Raw genomic sequence first — 19,772 nt, 5'->3', positions numbered from 1 at the left:
CCTAACATGAATGAAAGGTGAATAAGGTTCATGTAGAGAATAAATTTAAAACAACATAAAAAAGGTGGGAATGTCTTGTTAATGCAAAAGTTGGTAACAGTCATCTGCAGGCAAGTAGATAACAACACTGCAAGTCCTCAACACAGCAAATGCTTCAGTAAATATAAACTACCAAAAAAAAAGTAAATGCTTCAGTAAATATAAGCTATAAAAAAAAGTATATATGGTGAGATCTGTTGTCTTGTTAAGCCCATAACCATAAAAGTACATGTATCATAAGCAAAGTACACTCTATTAAAACATACAAACACTTACCTTTTTTTCGGCTTCAAGCATTGCATGGAAGTTCTTTGCTGCACGCTGCAAAGCCCTCAGTGTGTGGTTTCTGTTCCAAAATGATGCAAACTTGTATCTGACTCTCCCTGAATTTGGAGAAAAAAAATACCCGAAAGTACCAAAATCTTAGATGCTTATCACACAATAGATATAAAAGGTGAAAGAAAGAAAGGAAGTTCTTTAGTTTGAATGTTACCAAGATCATATATTACACGTAGTATCTTCAATTTGTACTACATATTAAAAAAGGATGCAGAAGGGAAAGTTAAACCATGAAACAACTAAGTTTGTGGCCTAACACATACCCTGTTTAGATAACATATGTGCTACATGACTGTCTGCATATAACTGATTTATTCACTGTAGTACTCCGATCATAAATGTTTCAAACAAGGTTAGGGAATGCTGGTACTGTTGCCAGCAACTATTCCATGGCAGTTTCCTTTCGGGGAGTTGTCAGTATATTTATTATCTTAGATATCAAAGTTCTACTACTCTAACCATTAGGGATTAGGGGCTGGATGTAATTTAGTACAAATGTCACGCAGGGAAGTCATATAATTAACGGTAGCATATATAGTGATCAGCAAGGTTATCGATAGCGGATAGCGTCGCGTAGCGGTGAGGCATTGCTAAGCTATTTCGGGCTATTGCGACAAAATAGCGGTAAAAAGCGCAAAGTCAAATAGCGGTCTAATTTAGATATGTATAAATACTAAAAAAAAAAAAGAAAAATCTAAGAAATCTAGAAGTACATATTGGATGATTTAAAGAGATCCTAAATATGAAATAGACATGTAACCATCACGTAATACCGAAGATGACTGTAGGAGTCAAAAAGTCGTCGTCTTCGAGAAGAAGAGCTTAGCGCTGACAGGACTGCCCTAAGAGGAGCTCACGGTGAACGAGGTGAGAGAAAGTATCAATGTACGTGCCAGAGGCTATGAGAGGTGACGGGAGTATGCTGAAAATCACAGGAGACGGTGGAATGCAATGGTCAAGGGTTGGGTTTAATTTTTAAAAAATAAGCCTCAAACCGCTTTTAAATAGCAGTCAAAAAGCAAATTTCGAATGCAATCGCTCACTATTTACCGTTATGACACACTATTGACTGCTTTTGCGAACAGACATATTCCGTAATATGTCACCGCTATTGCGCGATAGCGTAACGGGCAATAGCGTCGCGGGAAGGGACCGCTAACGCTATTAGCGCCGCTATTGCGGAGCTATTTACCGCTATTTATAACAGTGGTGATCAGTAACTATGAGTTAAAGAGACTTGCACAAAACCTACATCAGCTCACATTTACTCCAATAAGTATAATTATTCATGGTCATCTAACAAATAGCCACGATCTAGTGGTATTTTCTAAACTTCGCTAGTTCTCTAAAGCGACACCTGATAACCATTCAGCATGTCTAATTAAACAGATTTCTGGCACTATTGTACCATTTTTCCCATCAACAACTTTTAGTAAGTACCTAACTTAGGCAAAACCAGATGCATCAGAGTCCAAAAACCTAAATGAAATTCAAACCTCTGAAATCCACTATAAAACCCTGGTTCCTGCATTCCCACTGCATAAACACTTGTACTTAGTATAGCTAATGAAGAGCTAAATTTGCAGACCTTGCTCTTGAAGGGTGAGAATCACCCTAATCACATGTGATCTATCCATGCATGAAGTTGCTCATAAAATCACTGGTTTAAATTTGTCATAAAATTGGAATATAGCCAATGATGCAATCAATAAATCATGTAGATATAATTTGATTTCTTTTATAATATAGTTTATGTCTAGTAGTTACATCTACAGGCACAGGTTTTTTATTTGAAAGATAAATTGTTAAATTTGGGCGGGTAGCACTAGCATCTACACACTAGATACTAGTGACGATAGCCTATATTGCACACACAGTCCATGTCTTGATAACTTATTTAGCAAAGTAAGCTACCACCTCATCTCTTCCACACACACATGTGAATACAGATTAGCATATAAAAGATGGTAAGCCATATTGCCTTGAAGCCTGCTTTCTTATCTGTCAATCAATTTCCTTGATTGCAAGTTCCATAAACATTTCAGTAGCCAGATATCATCTGGTCTAACTTAAATCTGTTAGTGCCATATGAAGCTATCATACATATGCATAAAACTAATCTTTTCCAATTCTTCGATTTCTCCAGAATTGATGAACACTAGATTTACAACTAAACAGTAGTGTGTTACTGAAAATTGAGAGTATGAAACTTAGTAATTTGTGTCCAAGATAATTCAAACTTGTTCAGAGAACTTTTTAGCACAAACCACCAGATTAACTTCTCAAAAGAAAAGCGGGAAAAGATCTAATCTTGTGCACAAGGTTGGTAAGTTACTGACCATCTGGGCTACCCAAGGGAGGAACACCATGTCCACCAGCTCCCATGCGCAAAACAATAGTAATTGCAGGATTAATAAATGCATGTTGGCTTCTCTTTATCTGCATTGCTAAATTATAAAGACTCAATTTATTCATCTGTACATACATTTCATATACAATTAGTAGTTCAAAGAATAACATTAAAAGAAGACGACTTACCTCATGAATATCTCCAAAAGGAATGATAACCTACAACAAAAAAGTCATTAGAACAGCAACTTATTCATGACTAATGTATAAAACTTGAAGTACTTCTATTACTTGTCCATGATGGAGATTGGAAAATATGATTCCCAACTAAATCAAAACCCAGAAATTGGAAAGAGGAAATCATATCAAGAAAGCAAACAAAAGCATAAAAGATACAAGCGAAAAAAAAGTACACGCATAACTCTCCCATGTAATACAATTAGAAGATATTCTCAATGTTAAACATATCCAGCACAAATTGCAGAATAACAAAATTAATTTGCAAATTCCATTGGACAATCATTTTCCTTGTATTTTACACTTACACAATGCTCACAAAACATTTAGTTAAAATAACTTAATAATGAAACATGAGAAAACTCAGCTACATTACAAACAATTAATCCAATTTAAAATTTTGGTCTTAACAAAGTCTTAATTCCATCATAAGAAAACATGAGATTCCATCTGTCTCATTAACAGAAACATACTCAGATAATGTCAACATACATCTTTGTTACCAGCCGCATGTGAATTAACAATATATTGTCGAAAAGGTCAAATCTAATTCAGATAATGATGGAATATAGACAAGGAATTAAAACAACCAACCTATATAAGTTTTGAAGTTTTAATACTTCCCAGGCTACTTTAAGGAATATAGACAAGGAATTAAAACAACCAACCTATATAAGTTTTGAAGTTTTAATACTTCCCAGGCTACTTTAAGGGGACAAAATGATTCATGTAGAAATAATTCATTAGTATCAGCTAACCTTTATTTGTTTAGAAAATACGTTGGAGTGGAAGCAAATATGCCATGCAGAAACATACATACGTCCATGGTACAGGAACGACCTCTCAAGCGCACATGAGTAACTGTGGTCCAGAACCTGAAACATATAACCTCTTAATAGAGTAGAAACTACAAATATACAGTTAATGACCTTCCAATAATGAAATCAAAATGGCCTTGCCTCATCAGGAAGAAGGTCAAATATAGTTTGCAGGGGACCAGGTTTTTGATGAACAATTGTAGGCCCTTGTTTATCTGAAGAGATACGTCTTCGAGCATTAGCTCCAGCTAATCCATTCATTGCCCTACAAATGATAAACAGTTAAAATCAAACTACATTAGTGCATTAGAGTGCGTCTAGTAGCAACAAAATACATTTTAAACTTAGCATATAATACAAAATTACAAACTAACAAATGTAGAGAGATAAATAAGAAACTTAATGTGATACTAATTTGAGCAGATTGGCTTTTAAACAATGTCAAACGAAAGGTTACAGCCAGAGAATTGCTTCATCTATCCTCATTCAAGCGGCTATCCAGATAGAAAAATAATAATTGACAATATAGATGTAACAAGAACCAATCATCCGGCAAACCAGAAAGAATGCCCCAATCGACAATACTATCAGTAAATCTTGGATGTGGTTAACTTCTAGGTCTGCACAAAATTTAGAGGGTTTTCCAGATATCTTATTCCATCAGTTTTTTCCTGAGAAGAGAATAAACACACTAATGTTTTAAATTTCAACCAAATTAATTGCTGGAAAGCAGCAAGGGCATAAGAAAAGATCATCAAGACAACACAGTAGAAGAAGAATGACAAACAGAAAATACAATAATCTTATACACAGCAAAGTCTTCTGAGAAGTTATCTGCTTCTCCCGTTAAGAATACAGGAACTGCTCCATATAAGGGGTTTGAATGCATTTTCAGGAAAAAATGCTTTGCGTGTGTATGTCTGTGCCTTTATTGTGCTGGTCTGACTGTCCTTTTCCCGAGTTTCCATGTATTTTTTACGAAGATAACTTTCATTAACAAAAGCCAAAATTCACTCGAAGTTTCTAATAATTGCTTCTACAAAAATAGCACAAATAAAGTTCATGCACCAATCAAGCAATGCTAACAATTCCAAAATCAAATCATCATATAATTTACAATTGACAATAGCAATATCACTTACAATACAACTGAACCAATATGCTTATGAATAACGGTTAACTCATTTGATGCAATTACACTATTGGCAATGAAAACTAGTGAGCAAAGGAACTTGTTCATATAGGAACCTCTGTAGCAAGGAGAAATACAGGTTCTCGAGACTACAGGGATACAACTGCAATTGGGCATGTAAATTGTTCTTGGTAATACAGGAATGTTGAAAGATAACGTGTAAATTAAGTGGATAGTGTAAAAAGATTTGCTCATGCAGCAAGTCTAGAATATGCTTGTTACCAATAAGGTTGCGTTCCTTAACTACCTCGTTAACTGCATGTCTTGACATATATGTACAGTCTTGACATACAGGGGTGGATCCAAGTACATGGGTAGGCGTGCAGTTGCACCCCTAGAAACTTATAAATTGCAAGTAAGCCTTTGTAGTACTTACAACCTGCCCCATATAAATGTTAAAAACTGCACCCCAAACTATCTACAAACAATAAACAAGTTAGTAGCAAATTGATCTAGCCCATTGAAAAATAAAATCCCATTTAACTTCAAATAATTAAATGAAATTACAAGCAAAGTATAATGCAATGGAACTGATAAAGCATACTGAGTGCATTTCATCAGATTTTATAATTTTATAATAATATATTTTATGTTTTAAATAAATAGATGATTGTTGTCAACGCTAAGAAATTTTTTATGTATCCGCCACTATTGACATATCTTGTAATGACCCTAGTTTTTAACTTGATAATAATTATGTCATTTTAGAAATTAGTTATATCGGATTATAAATATTAAATTACAGAGGACTTTTATGCAAAGGAAATATTAACTATTAGTAACATATTGATATAAGTTTCATAAGGGGCATATTGCAAATGGAATTTTATTAAGAAGTTTATTGGAAAACAAGATCTAACAATAGAAAAGAAAACCTAGTAGTGTTCCTATAAGGTATTACGTCTATCTATAGAAATAAATTTCTACCTCTAGCAATTTTTTTTCTTCTAGATAGATGTTATGCAACAAATTTTATATTAGTTTATTTGCATCTTGCTCTAAGTGCCAGGCCTTGTTGTCTCTGGCCATGGATGATTTTTTCCCTAGACCAGCGTTAGATCTGTTCATATCCTCTTTGACTGGGTTTTTTCGTAAAATAAATTACGGCATAATGTATTAAGAGCTTAGTTTTTTTGGTTAGAGGCACAGATCATTGCTTGCTATGCAAAACCAGTAAAGTAGAGAAAGCAATTAATGTACTAGGTTGGTGGAAGATATAAAATGATGAATGAATTAGTAGGTGCCAATATAGCAACTGATTAGTAGGATGATTGTTTTTTTTTTTCCTTCAAGGGGTTCCTAGAGGCTCTACAGAGGTGCACCACAAAAATTTGAATTTATTGTGGTATTCGATAAGTGGTGAGTTTATGCATCATGAGTTAAGTAGTTTTCATTGAAAATTATATTATATATGTGGATTTGTTCCATGATCTATTTTATCATTTATATGATTAGGTCAAGTATCTACTATCAAACTGTTGATTTAATTGTGTTTTGAAGTTGGACACAATTTTCAAGTATAAGTTCATACTTCGTTTTCCCTGGTGAGAATCATGTATTTTTTCATATAGTAGTAAGTTGAGATGCATAAGTCATTGATTTTCATTATTGGTTTGCATTTAGCAATTTCTATTACAAAGTAGTTGGCTATATGAACTTTGTTCATTTGTTGAAAACCTATACAGCTCAATGTCAATATACCAATATATGTCAGGATAAGCAAGTCATCTAAATTGGGCTCAACATGCCTTTATGAGGTTTTATTTTAGCGCTAAGCCAAAAATTTTGAGTGTCAATATCCTATTATATTGGGATTAATAAAAGTTGGAATTTTGTGTCAATCGGGATATTAAGTGTTGACTGTGCATTGGGACGTATATTTAAAGAAAAAAAATTGCATTAAGTATGAGAGTTCATTAATGATTTTCTATTGTTTTAATATTTTGCTTTATGAAGTCAAAATATTTTAGTTTCTACAAAAATCAGTGTTTAATGTATAGATTTATCCACTTGTAGATTTGTGAACTCGCTATGTTTTTTACCTTTTTCAGAAACTCAATATTAGGTGGAGTCAGAGAGACTTAAATATGTTCATGAAGAATTGAGGAAGTTAACTAATCTTTGATTAATTGCAGATTGTTGGTTTTAGATGAAGGTAAAACAAACAATTCGACGTTTAGTAGACTTTTGGAAGATTATGAAGTAATAAGGTTTTCTCTTTTGGGTTGAATCCTGTTTAAAGTTGGGAGAACTTTTATTTATCTCATTTGATTGGAGTAATGTGGACTTTTGTTTATGGAGGATACTTGTTATTTGATGACGAGATAAATTTGGTGGTTATTTGATAACATATATTTTGGAGTATTTTGCTAGCAGGTTTAGTCTGGCTCTAACATTCCTTTGAGGTTGGAAATCAGGGTCATGACATAAATGTCAGATTATTGTTGTCACATATTTAATTTTTTTCACATATATGTTCATCTGGGAATGTACATATTTAAGTCTTGACATATATGTTTGTTTATGAACATCATATAAACAAAATCATTGTTAGAGCCAGACTAAATATGGTTGGATTATTGATGTCTCCCATTATCTGCTTGCTAATTAGAGGTTAATTACCCTCACATTGGATATGCTAAGGCACCTTATTAGTCTGATCTTAAACCACAGACTATTTCAGAATTATTTCGATAATGACATACAGACGGGCTTTAAAATTTTGAGGCAGAAGCAATGGGCAAAGACATCAGATTTTACCCAAAATCCTAACTGGCTCCCTATCTTATTTCAATCTCATTCAATTATTGATTATCAAAGGTTTTGTAAAAGCACAAGAGGATTTATCTTTAGCAGATACAACTCTAACACCAACAGAAAGAAGTAGGAACCCCAATACATATCGACAGCCCTCACCCAAATTTCTGTGAAATAAAACTATTAAGATCTCAAGGGTTGGTTTCCCAGGAGAGTTAAAACGCTACGAGCCTTAGTTTAACCACTAATTCATTAGCAACCAGAGGTCAAGGAGCAGAAACCTAGATAAATATTACTCTTGATCTAGGTGACCAGGCTCAGAATGATAGAATCAAGCTTGAGTCCTCTACAACCAACTCATGAATCCTGAATGACATCTATAATTGTTCTTTTCAGAAAGTATACACAATAAAGCTTCACTGAGGCAGTGTTTTCAATTCTAGAAATTAAGAGAGGTCTACTTTACAAGAAGATCAAAAAATTAGATAACTAAATAAAAATATGCAAGTGAGAAATAACCTGGAATTCCCAATCATCTTTGTGGTCCTAATATGTAGACAAACCTGAAAAATAAAGAAAAAAACACAGCCTTAATAAACTGTAATATTTATCCAAGCATATGAAGCTCAGGCTTGCCACGCAAACATTTTACCTGGCCTGATGTGCTATCTAGGGCATACCAGACGGCTCCAGTTTGGCATTCACTCTCAACTGGCACAGTTACAGATCCAAGAACATTGCTTTTCCATATTATATCCCAGTCATATATTGTAACATTAATCTAGCAGATCAGTAGATTACCAAATATGAGAAAACATTACTAAAAAAAGTAAGAAGCTAAATAACATTAATCATTTCCTGGCATGCAATTACATATGAACAGAGGGCAAAATATAAACAGATATATGTGCAGTAGCATATTGTTACATTGTACAACAAATAAAGTGGACGGTGTGTTTCCCAACATAAATAAATAAATAAAGTGGACAGTGCATGTAATGAATACAATGCAGAACAGCAAAAGTAACAAATATAGCAAATAACATTTCAGATATATGATTATAACATAATAAGATCAAACTGATAAATATGATAAACATAGGCAAGACATTCCTGGTGATCTCAAAATGTCATCTTAGTATCCAAAGAAATATTTGCAAAGTTGAGATAAACGGGAACCTGAGATAACCTGGACAGGAAGATCATCGACAAAAAAATTGAATTCCTCTCCCCACATTGGATTTCTTGAACCAGGAACCATGGAACTGCGTCATGGTAAAAGGGAAATAACTTCAAGGCACAATCACCAAGATAAAAGTTTCAGCAATGAAATATGCTGACAAATTCTAACTACAATAGAAAGTATTATATGCATGAGGAATGATGCTTGAATTTTCCATAGAGGGACATCAAAATAATAACATACAACCAATTCAGTTGGGATGAAATACAAATAAGAAATATAATCAATAAAGTTCCCATCTCAGCCTACTTGTACTCTTTTATGCATATGTTTCTAGATAGTTTTGTGGCTTCTGGGCAGTAGAAAAGGGCAGTCTTGGAAGGTTTGACATAATAACTTCAGATAAAGTTCAAGAACCACATAACTTTACAGGTAAACTGATACTATATAAAATGTGAGTTAAAAGTCGACAAAGCCCCATGTAAAGAAGACAGTTCACTCACCTAAATCGTTTCTGTTCCCCGCAAGTAATTATTGCATAAGGATCAGATGTGCCGTTCAAATTTGCACCAACTAAGTTCTTGGCAGCAAGTAGTTCTAACTGAAATTTCAAAACAAAACAAATATAAATATCACTGTAATACCTGTATTTTCCAATAATATGCAAAGAAGTTTCAGCAATAACTTTTAAGTCCATTTTAGCAATAACATAACTATTAACAATAATATGCAAAGAAGTTTCAGCAATAACTTTTAAGTCCATTTTAGCAATAACATAACTATTAACTTGTGGTTTTCTCACCCTGCTAAGATGGTATAAAATGTTCAAATGTGACGAACACAAAAGCATATCCAACAAGGCCATACCTTAATTAAATATCCAAATTTCCCTTGAGATTCACCTTTAACTTGGCTCATCTACAAAATAAGTGGACGACTGCATGTCAAAAAATGGAAGAATTATTTTATGATGATGCAGATATATGCATGGCAATCAACTAAGTCCAAAGAGAATAAAGGCTTCTAGTGACATTCCTTAGAGAAAATAAAAGAAAAGTAGGATGGAAACCAAATATCAAAGAATTATGCATCATGCCAATCACAGTAATACATAGAATGCATCTGAACCGCATAACATATGTCAAATCATACTGGAGATCATGATTAAAAGACACTGTAAAACTGGTTCCAATGAGCTGTTGTTTGTAAATGCAATAACATAGGATTCCAAAAGAAAAGACAGAGACAACAGGTACTTACAGAAGACCTTACCATAATACACAAGGACAAACAAAAAACTTTCTGACTGATCGACAAAAAGCATACTGAGACCTTATGGTTATAAAAAATACAAAACAAATTCAAGCTACGAAGGGCAAGAATGCATTAATGAAAGAACAACCTGAGATGCTTTTATTGCCAAACTGTATACAGACAACGGAAAGAGACACGTTGAGCAGTGAGCACCAACCTCATGAGTTTGGACTTTGAGCTAATGTCTGCTATGCAGCACACTAGTTATTTAAGTTAATGCTTGTTCTGGATAGGACTTCAACAACATTGTTCTGAGTCCAGAGCTACGGAAATGTAGTTATTGTTACAACGCCTCGGTTTACGAGATAAAAGACAAAAGGCCCTAATAGCTTGTGATTTGGTCCTATATCTCCTCATTCCTTGATAGAATCACTTGCATCTAATTTCTTTTTGTTAGCACCATTAGCATCTAATTCGGACTTTTTAAAGCATGTGCAACAGAGTACTTAACAGCTTAATTTAAGATCTTTCTGCACCTATTTTGTTTATTTGTAATCTTTGGTTGTGACAATGTGTCAAGTACTTATTTACAAAATATATGCTTCTAGTTACCAGTGTTAGAAAGAAAAACTTGTGTGTGCGCGTAGGAAACACTGTTATAGGTTACACAACAGCTCCCAGTCTGGGTGGCCATTTGCACCAACTAGTTTTTCACTTAGCGGGTTGGATACTGCATCTAACTAATTTAACTAAAATAATACCTCAAAACGAATAAAGTTCAGCAATGACACACTAGTTTCGATCATCTTCTTGGCCCCTCTTGTTAACCCTATAATTAAAGTGGTGATTCCGACGAAAGCCGTGTGAAGAAGAAACTAATTGTATGGATCAAATTTCCTAATTATCTTTTCTATGTGCTGCTATAATCACCTCATCATTGTTCCTTATACCGTATTTCCATTGTAACACCTTTTTTTCCACCTAGCCACCTAAATTTGAGAATATGCCTAAGCACCACCTTAGCCATTAAGGTTTAGTCCAGAAATTAAAATGAAATGTTGTAAACTATGGGTACATAACTTAAGGGAAGAGTTTTCCGTACAATGGTTTCACAAAATTTGCTCAAAGTAGGGTTTATCGAGCCATGTTTTATTGATCTTGAGGTCTCAAAACCATGGTCCCAACCAAAGCAAAATTCAATTTTTGTGGTTAGTCCAAACCACGTGACAGCTTGTCAGAATATATGCAATGTAGGAGGCTTAAAGTTAATTAATTGTTTAAATCAAGGCAGGAAATGTCTATGCAAGGGTACTCTTGTAATATATGCAATGTGGGAGACGGGAGTTAAAGTAAGAGTTGATGTTTCCCTTAAAAAAAAAGAGTTGATGTTGTCAACCAAGGTTGGTTAAAAGGTCAATTTAGAAAAATAAATAGTAATAATTCTTGACAGGAACTTTTGACAAGTATTCTATCGCGTTTAATTAAGTTTGACAAATCTGGAAATGTCCTTTCATCGGAGACGTAGTTGCAACTTGAAGATATTTGGGTGAAAATTAGGGTTAGTTTCTCTCATTGAGAGACCCCTCTTTTATATTAATGCATTCTTACAACTAGGTCCTTACAATATTGACTAATTCACTTAGTGTCTAACTAACTCAACACTCCCCCTCAAGATGGGCGATAGATATCAATCATCCCCATCTTGTTACAAAAGATATCATACTCTCTAGAACCTAATCCTTTTGTTAAACAATCAGCTAACTGCTCTTCTGATTTCACATAGCTCAAAGTCAGAACTCCTCTATTCAGTTGCTCCTTGATAAAGAACCGATCAATCTCCACATGTTTGGTGCGATCATGCTGAACTGGATTGTTTGCAATATTAATCGCCGATTTGTTGTCACACCAAAGTTGTAAGGACTCTCTTCTAAACAAGCGCAGCTCAGATAATATGTTTTTTACCCACATCAACTCGCACAGACTAACTGTCATAGCTCTGTACTCGGCCTCAGCTGTAGACCTAGCCACCACATCTTGCTTCTTGCTACGCCAAGATATGAGATTGCCTCCAACAAATACACAATAGCCTGTAGTGGATCTACGATCATCCATACAACCCGCCCAATTAGCATCACAATAGCCTTCAATTCTCAGATATCCAAAACTTCTAAACCATAACCCCTTTCCTGGGCTTCCTTTAATATATCTAAGAATTCTGCGAACTGCCTCCATATGCTGCTCTCTGGGATCATGCATATATCTACTCACCACAATATATAAGTCGTCCAACTAATCTTTGATATTGCTCTTTACTCACCGGGTCACCACCCTCGGCACACATTTTATGATTCTGCTCAATAGGAGTAGATGCAACTCTGCACCCCAACATCCCTGTCTCTGAGAGAAGATCCAGATCATACTTCCGCTGAGCAAGCACTATACCCTTTCGCGACCTTGCAATTTCAATTCCGAGAAAGTACTTCAACTGCCCCAGATCTTTAACTTCAAATTCCTCTCCCAATTTCTTCTTCAACAGTAGGATTTCCTCAGCGTCATCTCCAGTGATTACAATATCATCAACATAGACCGTCAGGATAGTGATACGAGTTTTGGAGTGCCTGTAAAACACAGTATGATCACCATTGCACTGCTTGTACCCCATACCACAAACTGCCAGCCTGAATCTATCAAACCATGCCCTCGGAGACTGTTTTAACCCATACAAAGACTTCTTCAACTTGCACACCTTCCCAGCTACTTGAGAAGTAGTGAAGCCTGGTGGAATCTCCATATATACCTCCTCTTGAAGATCTCCATGCAAAAAGGCATTCTTGACATCTAGCTGATGTAGTGGCCAATTAAAGTTGGCAGCACATGACACCAACACTCTAACAGTACTCATCTTTGCTACTGGAGCAAATGTCTCGTCATAGTCAATGTCGTATGTTTGGCTGTAGCCTTTAGCAACCAATCTGGCCTTGTATCTGTCGATCTTGCCCTCTGGAGTTTGCTTAACCGTATACACCCACTTACATCCAACAGCACGCTTCCCAGCTGGCAAAGGTACCAACTCCCATGTGTCATTCTTCTTCAAGGCCTGGAGTTCCTCGTGCATGGCATTCAACCACCTAGGATCTTGCTTAGCTACCTGCCAGTTGTTAGGTACAGGCACTGAATGCAACGATGCAATGAATGACTTATATGCAGGTGGAATGGATGCATATGAAATATAATTCGCAATATCAGTATCCCAATTACCAAACTTAGCTGGAGGTTTTCCAGCATTGACTCTAGAGGTTGTGCGGGGCAAGACAGGAGTACCAGAGGTATCAGGGAAGGAATCGTTACCTATCGACTCAGGTGGAGGAGAAGAGCAAGGCACTGGAGAGGAAGAGGAAGGCACTGGAGAGGAGGGACTTGGGTCATCAACATTTGTGGGTACTGACACAGGCACGGGAGGCGGCTCATGCTGCTGTTTCTGTCTCCTCGTGTATACTCTCAGCTCCCCCTGACTTTGACTACCAACTCCTAAGTCACCACCACTACTCGGCGATGTACCATCACTACTCGGTGACTCAAGAGGACATGGAATCATCCCGACCACAATATCATTCTCATTCTCATTCTCCCCCTCTCTACTAGCATCAGTAGAGCCATCTCCAAACAAGGAACTCAACTCCGTCTTCTCCCCATAAAAAGGTTCAAGCTCCCGAAAAGTCACATCCATACTGACAAACAGCCTTCTTTCAGTGGGACACCAACACTTGTATCCTTTTTAACTTGATGAGTAGCCAACAAAGATACATTTAACTGCTTGCGGATCCAGTTTATTCACCATCAACCTGTGATCTCTCACATAACATGTGCATCCAAACACTCTTAGTGAACAACAAAAACATTCGAGCCCAAAAGCATCTCACATGGTGTCTTCATCCCTAATACTCTTGATGGCATCCTGTTGATCAAATAAGCTGTTGTCATAACAGCCTCACTCCATAAAAACTTAGGCACATTCATTGTCAACATCAATGAGCATGCCACTTCCAGTAGGTGCCTGTTCTTACACTCAGTCATCCCATTCTGAGCAGGGGTGTCTGGGCAGGTGGTTTGATGAACAATTCCCTAATCAGAGTTGAAAGCTGCAAACTCCTTATTGATATACTCAGTCCCATTATCTGTTCAAAGAATCTTCACCCGCACTCCAAACTGTGACTTCACATAAGCCGAGAAATCTTGAAAACATTTGTAAACCTCTGATTTCTGCTTCATCATGTATATCCAGGTCATACGTGAATAACAATCAATGAAAGTAACAAACCATCTAAAACCACTGATAGATGTAGTAGGACATGATCCCCAAACATCAGAATGGACAAGTGCAAATGGTTCACAACTTCGAAGACCAATCATTCTATAAGTAGAACGAGTATGTTTTCCAAGTTCACATGCATTACAAAATAACTCTTTTCTATCCACTTTCTTCATTAACTCAGGTTCTAATCTATTTAAACTCTCAAAAGATAAATGTCCTAACCGGCAATGTTGAAGCATCGCTTCTGCCTCTGGCCCTCCGCTAACAGCAGCAGCAATCATTGCTGTCTCCTTGTCCAAATACCAAAGACCATCACGTCTGATACCACTCCCAATCCTCCTCTCCGTTTCCTTCTCTTGAAAGACACACAAATCTCGATCAAATAACACGGTGCAATTTAATTGATCAATGAGAGAGCTAATTGAGAGTAAGTTAACTGAAAACGAAGAAACATGCAATACTGATGACAAGGTAACAAATGAAGTGCAATGGACCGAGCCAGTACCCCTGATGGGTTGGGATGTCCCATCAGCAGTCTGAACTGTCTCAGGATGCATATGCTTACTCGGATAATATAATGCAAACTCACTAGATGTTCCTGTGACATGCCTAGATGCACCTGAGTCTATGATCCAATCAACATGAGTTTTAGTGGATGCAAGTGCCTGAACCTGTGTACCTTTGTTCGCATGAGCATAACCAATAAAGTTACCAAAGCATGTAGTGGTAGCCAGATCCTGGGTGACTTGTCCATTGCCCTTCGAACTCTCAGCCTGAAGCTTGAACAGACGTAGTTCCTCCAGCTCTGTTATTTCAGCTCCAGTCATCCCAGCAGTAGTCTGAGACTCATCTGCCACAGCTAGGTGAGCAACTCCTTGGCCTACACGCCCCCTACCTCCTCGACCTGCACGGCCACCAGTCTGACCACGTTCACTCCAGTTCCTAGGTGGCTTAGGGCACATCTGTCTCAGATGCCCTACCTCTCCACAGTTAAAGTACTGCCTAGTCTCCCCTCTGAATCCAGTGTTATCCGGGTTGGATACCACTAGTACAGACTTCTCCCCTGTAAGTCCACCTATCCCAGACTGTAGCCTGATACGGCTCTCCTCCTATATCATGGCTGAGACTGCCTTCTCCAGTGGTGGGATCTTCGTCTGGGTTAGTAGCAATGCCGTCCTCTGCTCATACGCTGGAGCCAAACCTCGAAGAAACAACATGGTCCTCTTCTGCAAAGCAGACCGACGAAGCCCAGATCCACCCCGTCGCCGCCCTTCCTTTTTTTTTAACGCTGCTGTTATTGTGATTTTCCTTTTTTTTTATTTGAGTTTGGGCCATTTGTTGGGCTTGATTGTTGGACTTTGTAAGGAGAGGAGTGATATGTTCTTTTACTTGATGGGGGTGTAAGAACTACAGAACAAAAAAAAAAGAAAAAAAAAAGAAAAAGAAAAAAAATTTTAATGAAAAATATATATTTATATATATATATATTTATTAATATATATATATATACATATATATTTATATATATAAAAAAAATTTGGATAATATTTTTAACCTTCGGGTTTATGAATTCTAACCCTTCGGGTTCCTATACATTAACCTTCGGGTTTTTTGTTCTAACCTTCGGGTTTTTTATTCTAACCTTCGGGTTCTAACCTTCGGGTTTTTTATTCTAACCTTCGGGTTCTAACCTTCGGGTTTTGTATTCTAACCTTCGGGTTCTAACCTTCGGGGGTTTATGAATTCTAACCCTTCGGGTTGATATACATTAACCTTCGGGTTTTTTATTTCTAACCTTCGGGTTTTATACCAGGAGATTGTGTTCCTCCTACTTCTGTACTATCCTGGTCTATAACAATGACAGGATCTGATATCTCTTCTGCTGCTATTACTACTACCCCTCCTACTGCTGAAATCTCTGCCCCCAAAGTTGTATTGGGGACTACTGTGAAGTTAAATGGTACTAACTATCTACTTTGGGCACAAGCCTTCCGTATCTTCATTGGTGCTCAGAACAAACTGGCTCATCTTCTGGCCCCACCTCCTGCATCTACGGATCCTACGTATTCTGCATGGATCTCTGCTGACTGTTGTGTGATGACTTGGCTTCTTAACAGCATGGAAGCCCAGATCAGTAGCAGTGTCATGTTTTCGAACACTGCTAAGGAGATGTGGGATAATTTAAAAATTATGTACGGGAATGAGAAAAATGCATCCCGTGTGTTTGAGTTGTATGAACGTCTTTTCTCTATTCAACAGGGTGATCGCTCTGTACCCGAATACTTTGGGGAACTGAAGAGTCTGATTGATGAATTGGAAATGCATCAGCCCGCCGTTACGGATGCCGCAACACTGTTGGGATATCGTAGGGACCTTGCTGTCTCCAAGTTCTTGTCTGGTCTACATCCCACTTTGCAGTCTCAGATACGGGGTCAAATACTCGGGGGAGATACTATCCCGTCATTGACTGCTACATTCTCCAGAGTTATGCAAGTAACTACTGGATTGACTACTGCATCTCCCTCACCGTCTACTCCTTCACTTGATCAATCTGCTATGTATTCTGGACGTGGCAGAAGTCGTGGTCGTGGTCGAGGACGTGGCCGCGACACAGGGGGAGGACGAGGCACTTTTGGGAGACAGGTTGACTTCGATAAGACTCTGCGTCAGTGCAGACATTGTGGAAGGACCAATCACACCTCTGAGAAGTGTTGGGAGAAATTTGGTCGCCCTACCTGGGCCCAGACTGCTGATGTTACACTTCTTTCTGTTGATTCTCCGACAACAACTTCTGCCCCCACCACTGTTCAGATTTCGCAAGCCGAGTATAACCGGTCTCTGCTACTCATGCATCATCTTCAGGTATGGATGCCTACATTGCCTCTCCTCACAGACCATGGGTATTAGATTCTGGTGCCTCTTCTCATATGACAGGTATAAAGGATCACTTTGTTTATTTAAAACTTTCTGATCGATTTCCATTGGTTCGCATTGCTGATGGTACATACTCTCCCGTTCTTGGTGATGGAGTGGTCCATGCTACTTCATCACTGACCCTTACTGATGTCTTATATCTTCCCAAGTTCCCTGTCAGTTTATTGTCTATTAGTCAGTTCACCAAACACAACAACTGTAAAGTAACATTCTTTCCCTCTTATTGTGTTTTTCAGGACCTGACAACTGGGATGCAGATTGGTTCGGGGCATGAGAGAGGAGGCATGTACTATTTGGACGATAATATGCCTGCTACTGGTCTTGTTGCAGCGAAATCTGATCACCCTTTACTATGGCATCAACGCCTCGGCCATCCCTCGTTATCCAAGCTTCGATCTGTCATTTCTATCCAATCGTCTGTTTCGTCTTTAGGTTGTGAGTCTTGTGAGCTAGGTAAGCACCATCGTGCTGCCTATCCGAGTCGTATTGATAATCGCAGTAGTTCTGCGTTTGAGTTAGTCCATTCTGATGTTTGGGTCCTTGTCGTATTCCTTCCGTTAAGGGTTATCGGTATTTCCTTGTCTTTATTGATGATTTCTCTCGCATGACTTGGCTATATCTACTAAAAGAGAGATCTGAGGTTTCGACTGTTTTTGAAATCTTTTACAACGAAATCAAAAATCAATTCTCCACCTCTATTCGTGTCCTTCGTACCGATAATGCCTTAGAATACATGAAAAATGATATCTCTCGCTTTTGTGCAAATATTGGCATTATACATCAAACTTCATGTTCTCACACTTCACAACAAAATGGAGTTGCAGAAAGGAAGCATAGACACATTTTAGATGTTGCTCGGACCATGATGATACATATGAATGTTCCAAAGTATTTGTGGTCTGATGCTGTTCTCAGTGCATGTTTCCTGATCAATAGGATGCCCTCTCCTGTTCTTAATGGTAAAATCCCATTCACCTGCCTTTATCCTAACAAAAAACCTTTTCCTGTGGTTCCTCGTGTGTTTGGTTGTACTTGCTTTGTTCAGGATTTGTCTCCAGGACTGGATAAACTATCTCCACGCTCTACTAAGTGTGTCTTTGTAGGCTACTCGCGAACTCAAAAAGGTTATCGGTGTTATAATCCTTCCTCCAGAAAATATTTTGTGTCTGTAGACGTAACCTTTTTTGAGTCGGTTCCATACTTCTCCTTGACTGGTTCACCCATATCTGTCAGTTCATATGTGCCTCTTCCGTCTCTCGCTCCTACTACTGTTCCATTACCTAATTCTATTTCTTCTGCTGATGGATCTTCTCCTGGACTACAAAATGCCTCCACTATGCCGTCTGCACCACCACCACTACTGACGTATTATCGTCGTTCAAAAGTTCCTATCCCTCTCTCTGCTCCAGCCGAACAGTCATCTCCCGTCGCAGGTCCGCCTCCTTCTAATCCATCTGATCTTGATATACCAATCGCTCATCGAAAAGGTAAACGGTCTTGTACTAATCATCCTATATCTGATTTTGTTTCATATGACCGTCTTACTCCCTCTTCTCGCCAGTTTGCTTTGTCCTTGTCCTCTATATCTCTACCCAGGTCATATGAGGAGGCCGTATTAGATCCTGCTTGGAAACATGCTCTTCTCCGACGGGCGCTACCGTAGTTGGCTGTCGGTGGGTTTATACCTTAAAGTATCGCACCGATGGTTCAATTGATCGTTATAAAGCTCGTCTTGTTGCTAAAGGATATACTCAAACCTATGGGGTCGATTATCAAGAGACGTTCTCTCCCGTGGCCCGTCTCAATTCCATTCGCCTACTTTTCTCTATGGCTGTTAATCTGGACTGGACAATGTTTCAGCTGGATGTTAAAAATGCCTTTCTGTATGGGGACTTGCAGGAGGAAGTCTATATGGAGCAACCTCCAGGGTATGTTGCTCAGGGGAAGAATACTGTCTGTAAGCTTAAAAAGGCAATTTATGGTCTCAAACAGAGTCCACGGGCATGGTTTGAGAAATTTAGTACTGCTATATCTGGTGTCGGTTTCAAACGATGTCAGTCTGATCACTCCGTCTTTATTCGGCGCACTACATCTGGTCTGGTGGTTCTGGCAGTATATGTTGATGACATCCTGCTAACTGGGAGTGACCTTGTTGCCATAGCAGAGACTAAGGAGTACCTTTCACGTCACTTTGTGACCAAAGATATGGGAAAACCCAAATACTTTCTTGGGATTGAGATTGCATATCAAAAGGACCGTTTACTTCTATCTCAAAGGAAATATGTATTGGACCTCTTAGAAGAAATGGGCCTTTTGGGGTGTAAGCCAGCAAACACTCCCATGGAAGTGAATGTGGAC

At 37.9% G+C, this 19,772-nt stretch overlaps 1 protein-coding gene across 2 annotated transcripts in view; it reads right to left on the bottom strand.

Moving 5' to 3' along the window:
• Window positions 1-19,772, bottom strand: part of LOC109837574 (BAG-associated GRAM protein 1) — a 30,178-nt gene that overhangs the window by 5,020 nt on the left and 5,386 nt on the right. Inside the window, exons 2-11 of one of the 2 annotated variants that reach the window (XM_020405877.1) lie at window positions 9,782-9,832; window positions 9,418-9,515; window positions 8,921-8,996; window positions 8,384-8,512; window positions 8,251-8,294; window positions 3,924-4,047; window positions 3,723-3,839; window positions 2,917-2,946; window positions 2,718-2,817; window positions 316-422 (exon numbers count right to left, since the gene is read on the bottom strand). In XM_020405877.1, the coding sequence (XP_020261466.1) occupies window positions 316-422; window positions 2,718-2,817; window positions 2,917-2,946; window positions 3,723-3,839; window positions 3,924-4,047; window positions 8,251-8,294; window positions 8,384-8,512; window positions 8,921-8,996; window positions 9,418-9,515; window positions 9,782-9,832 (876 nt within the window). Of the gene's footprint in view, window positions 1-315; window positions 423-2,717; window positions 2,818-2,916; window positions 2,947-3,722; window positions 3,840-3,923; window positions 4,048-8,250; window positions 8,295-8,383; window positions 8,513-8,920; window positions 8,997-9,417; window positions 9,516-9,781; window positions 9,852-19,772 lie in introns of both variants that reach the window. The other variant, XM_020405878.1, reaches the window with a different exon arrangement.

This window comes from Asparagus officinalis, chromosome 4 (assembly GCF_001876935.1).
Source record: "Asparagus officinalis chromosome 4, Aspof.V1, whole genome shotgun sequence".
In the NCBI taxonomy this organism is placed as follows: Eukaryota; Viridiplantae; Streptophyta; class Magnoliopsida; order Asparagales; family Asparagaceae; genus Asparagus; species Asparagus officinalis.
The sequence above is the reverse complement of the archived record's forward strand: the minus strand, read 5'-3'. Positions and strand labels throughout refer to the sequence as shown.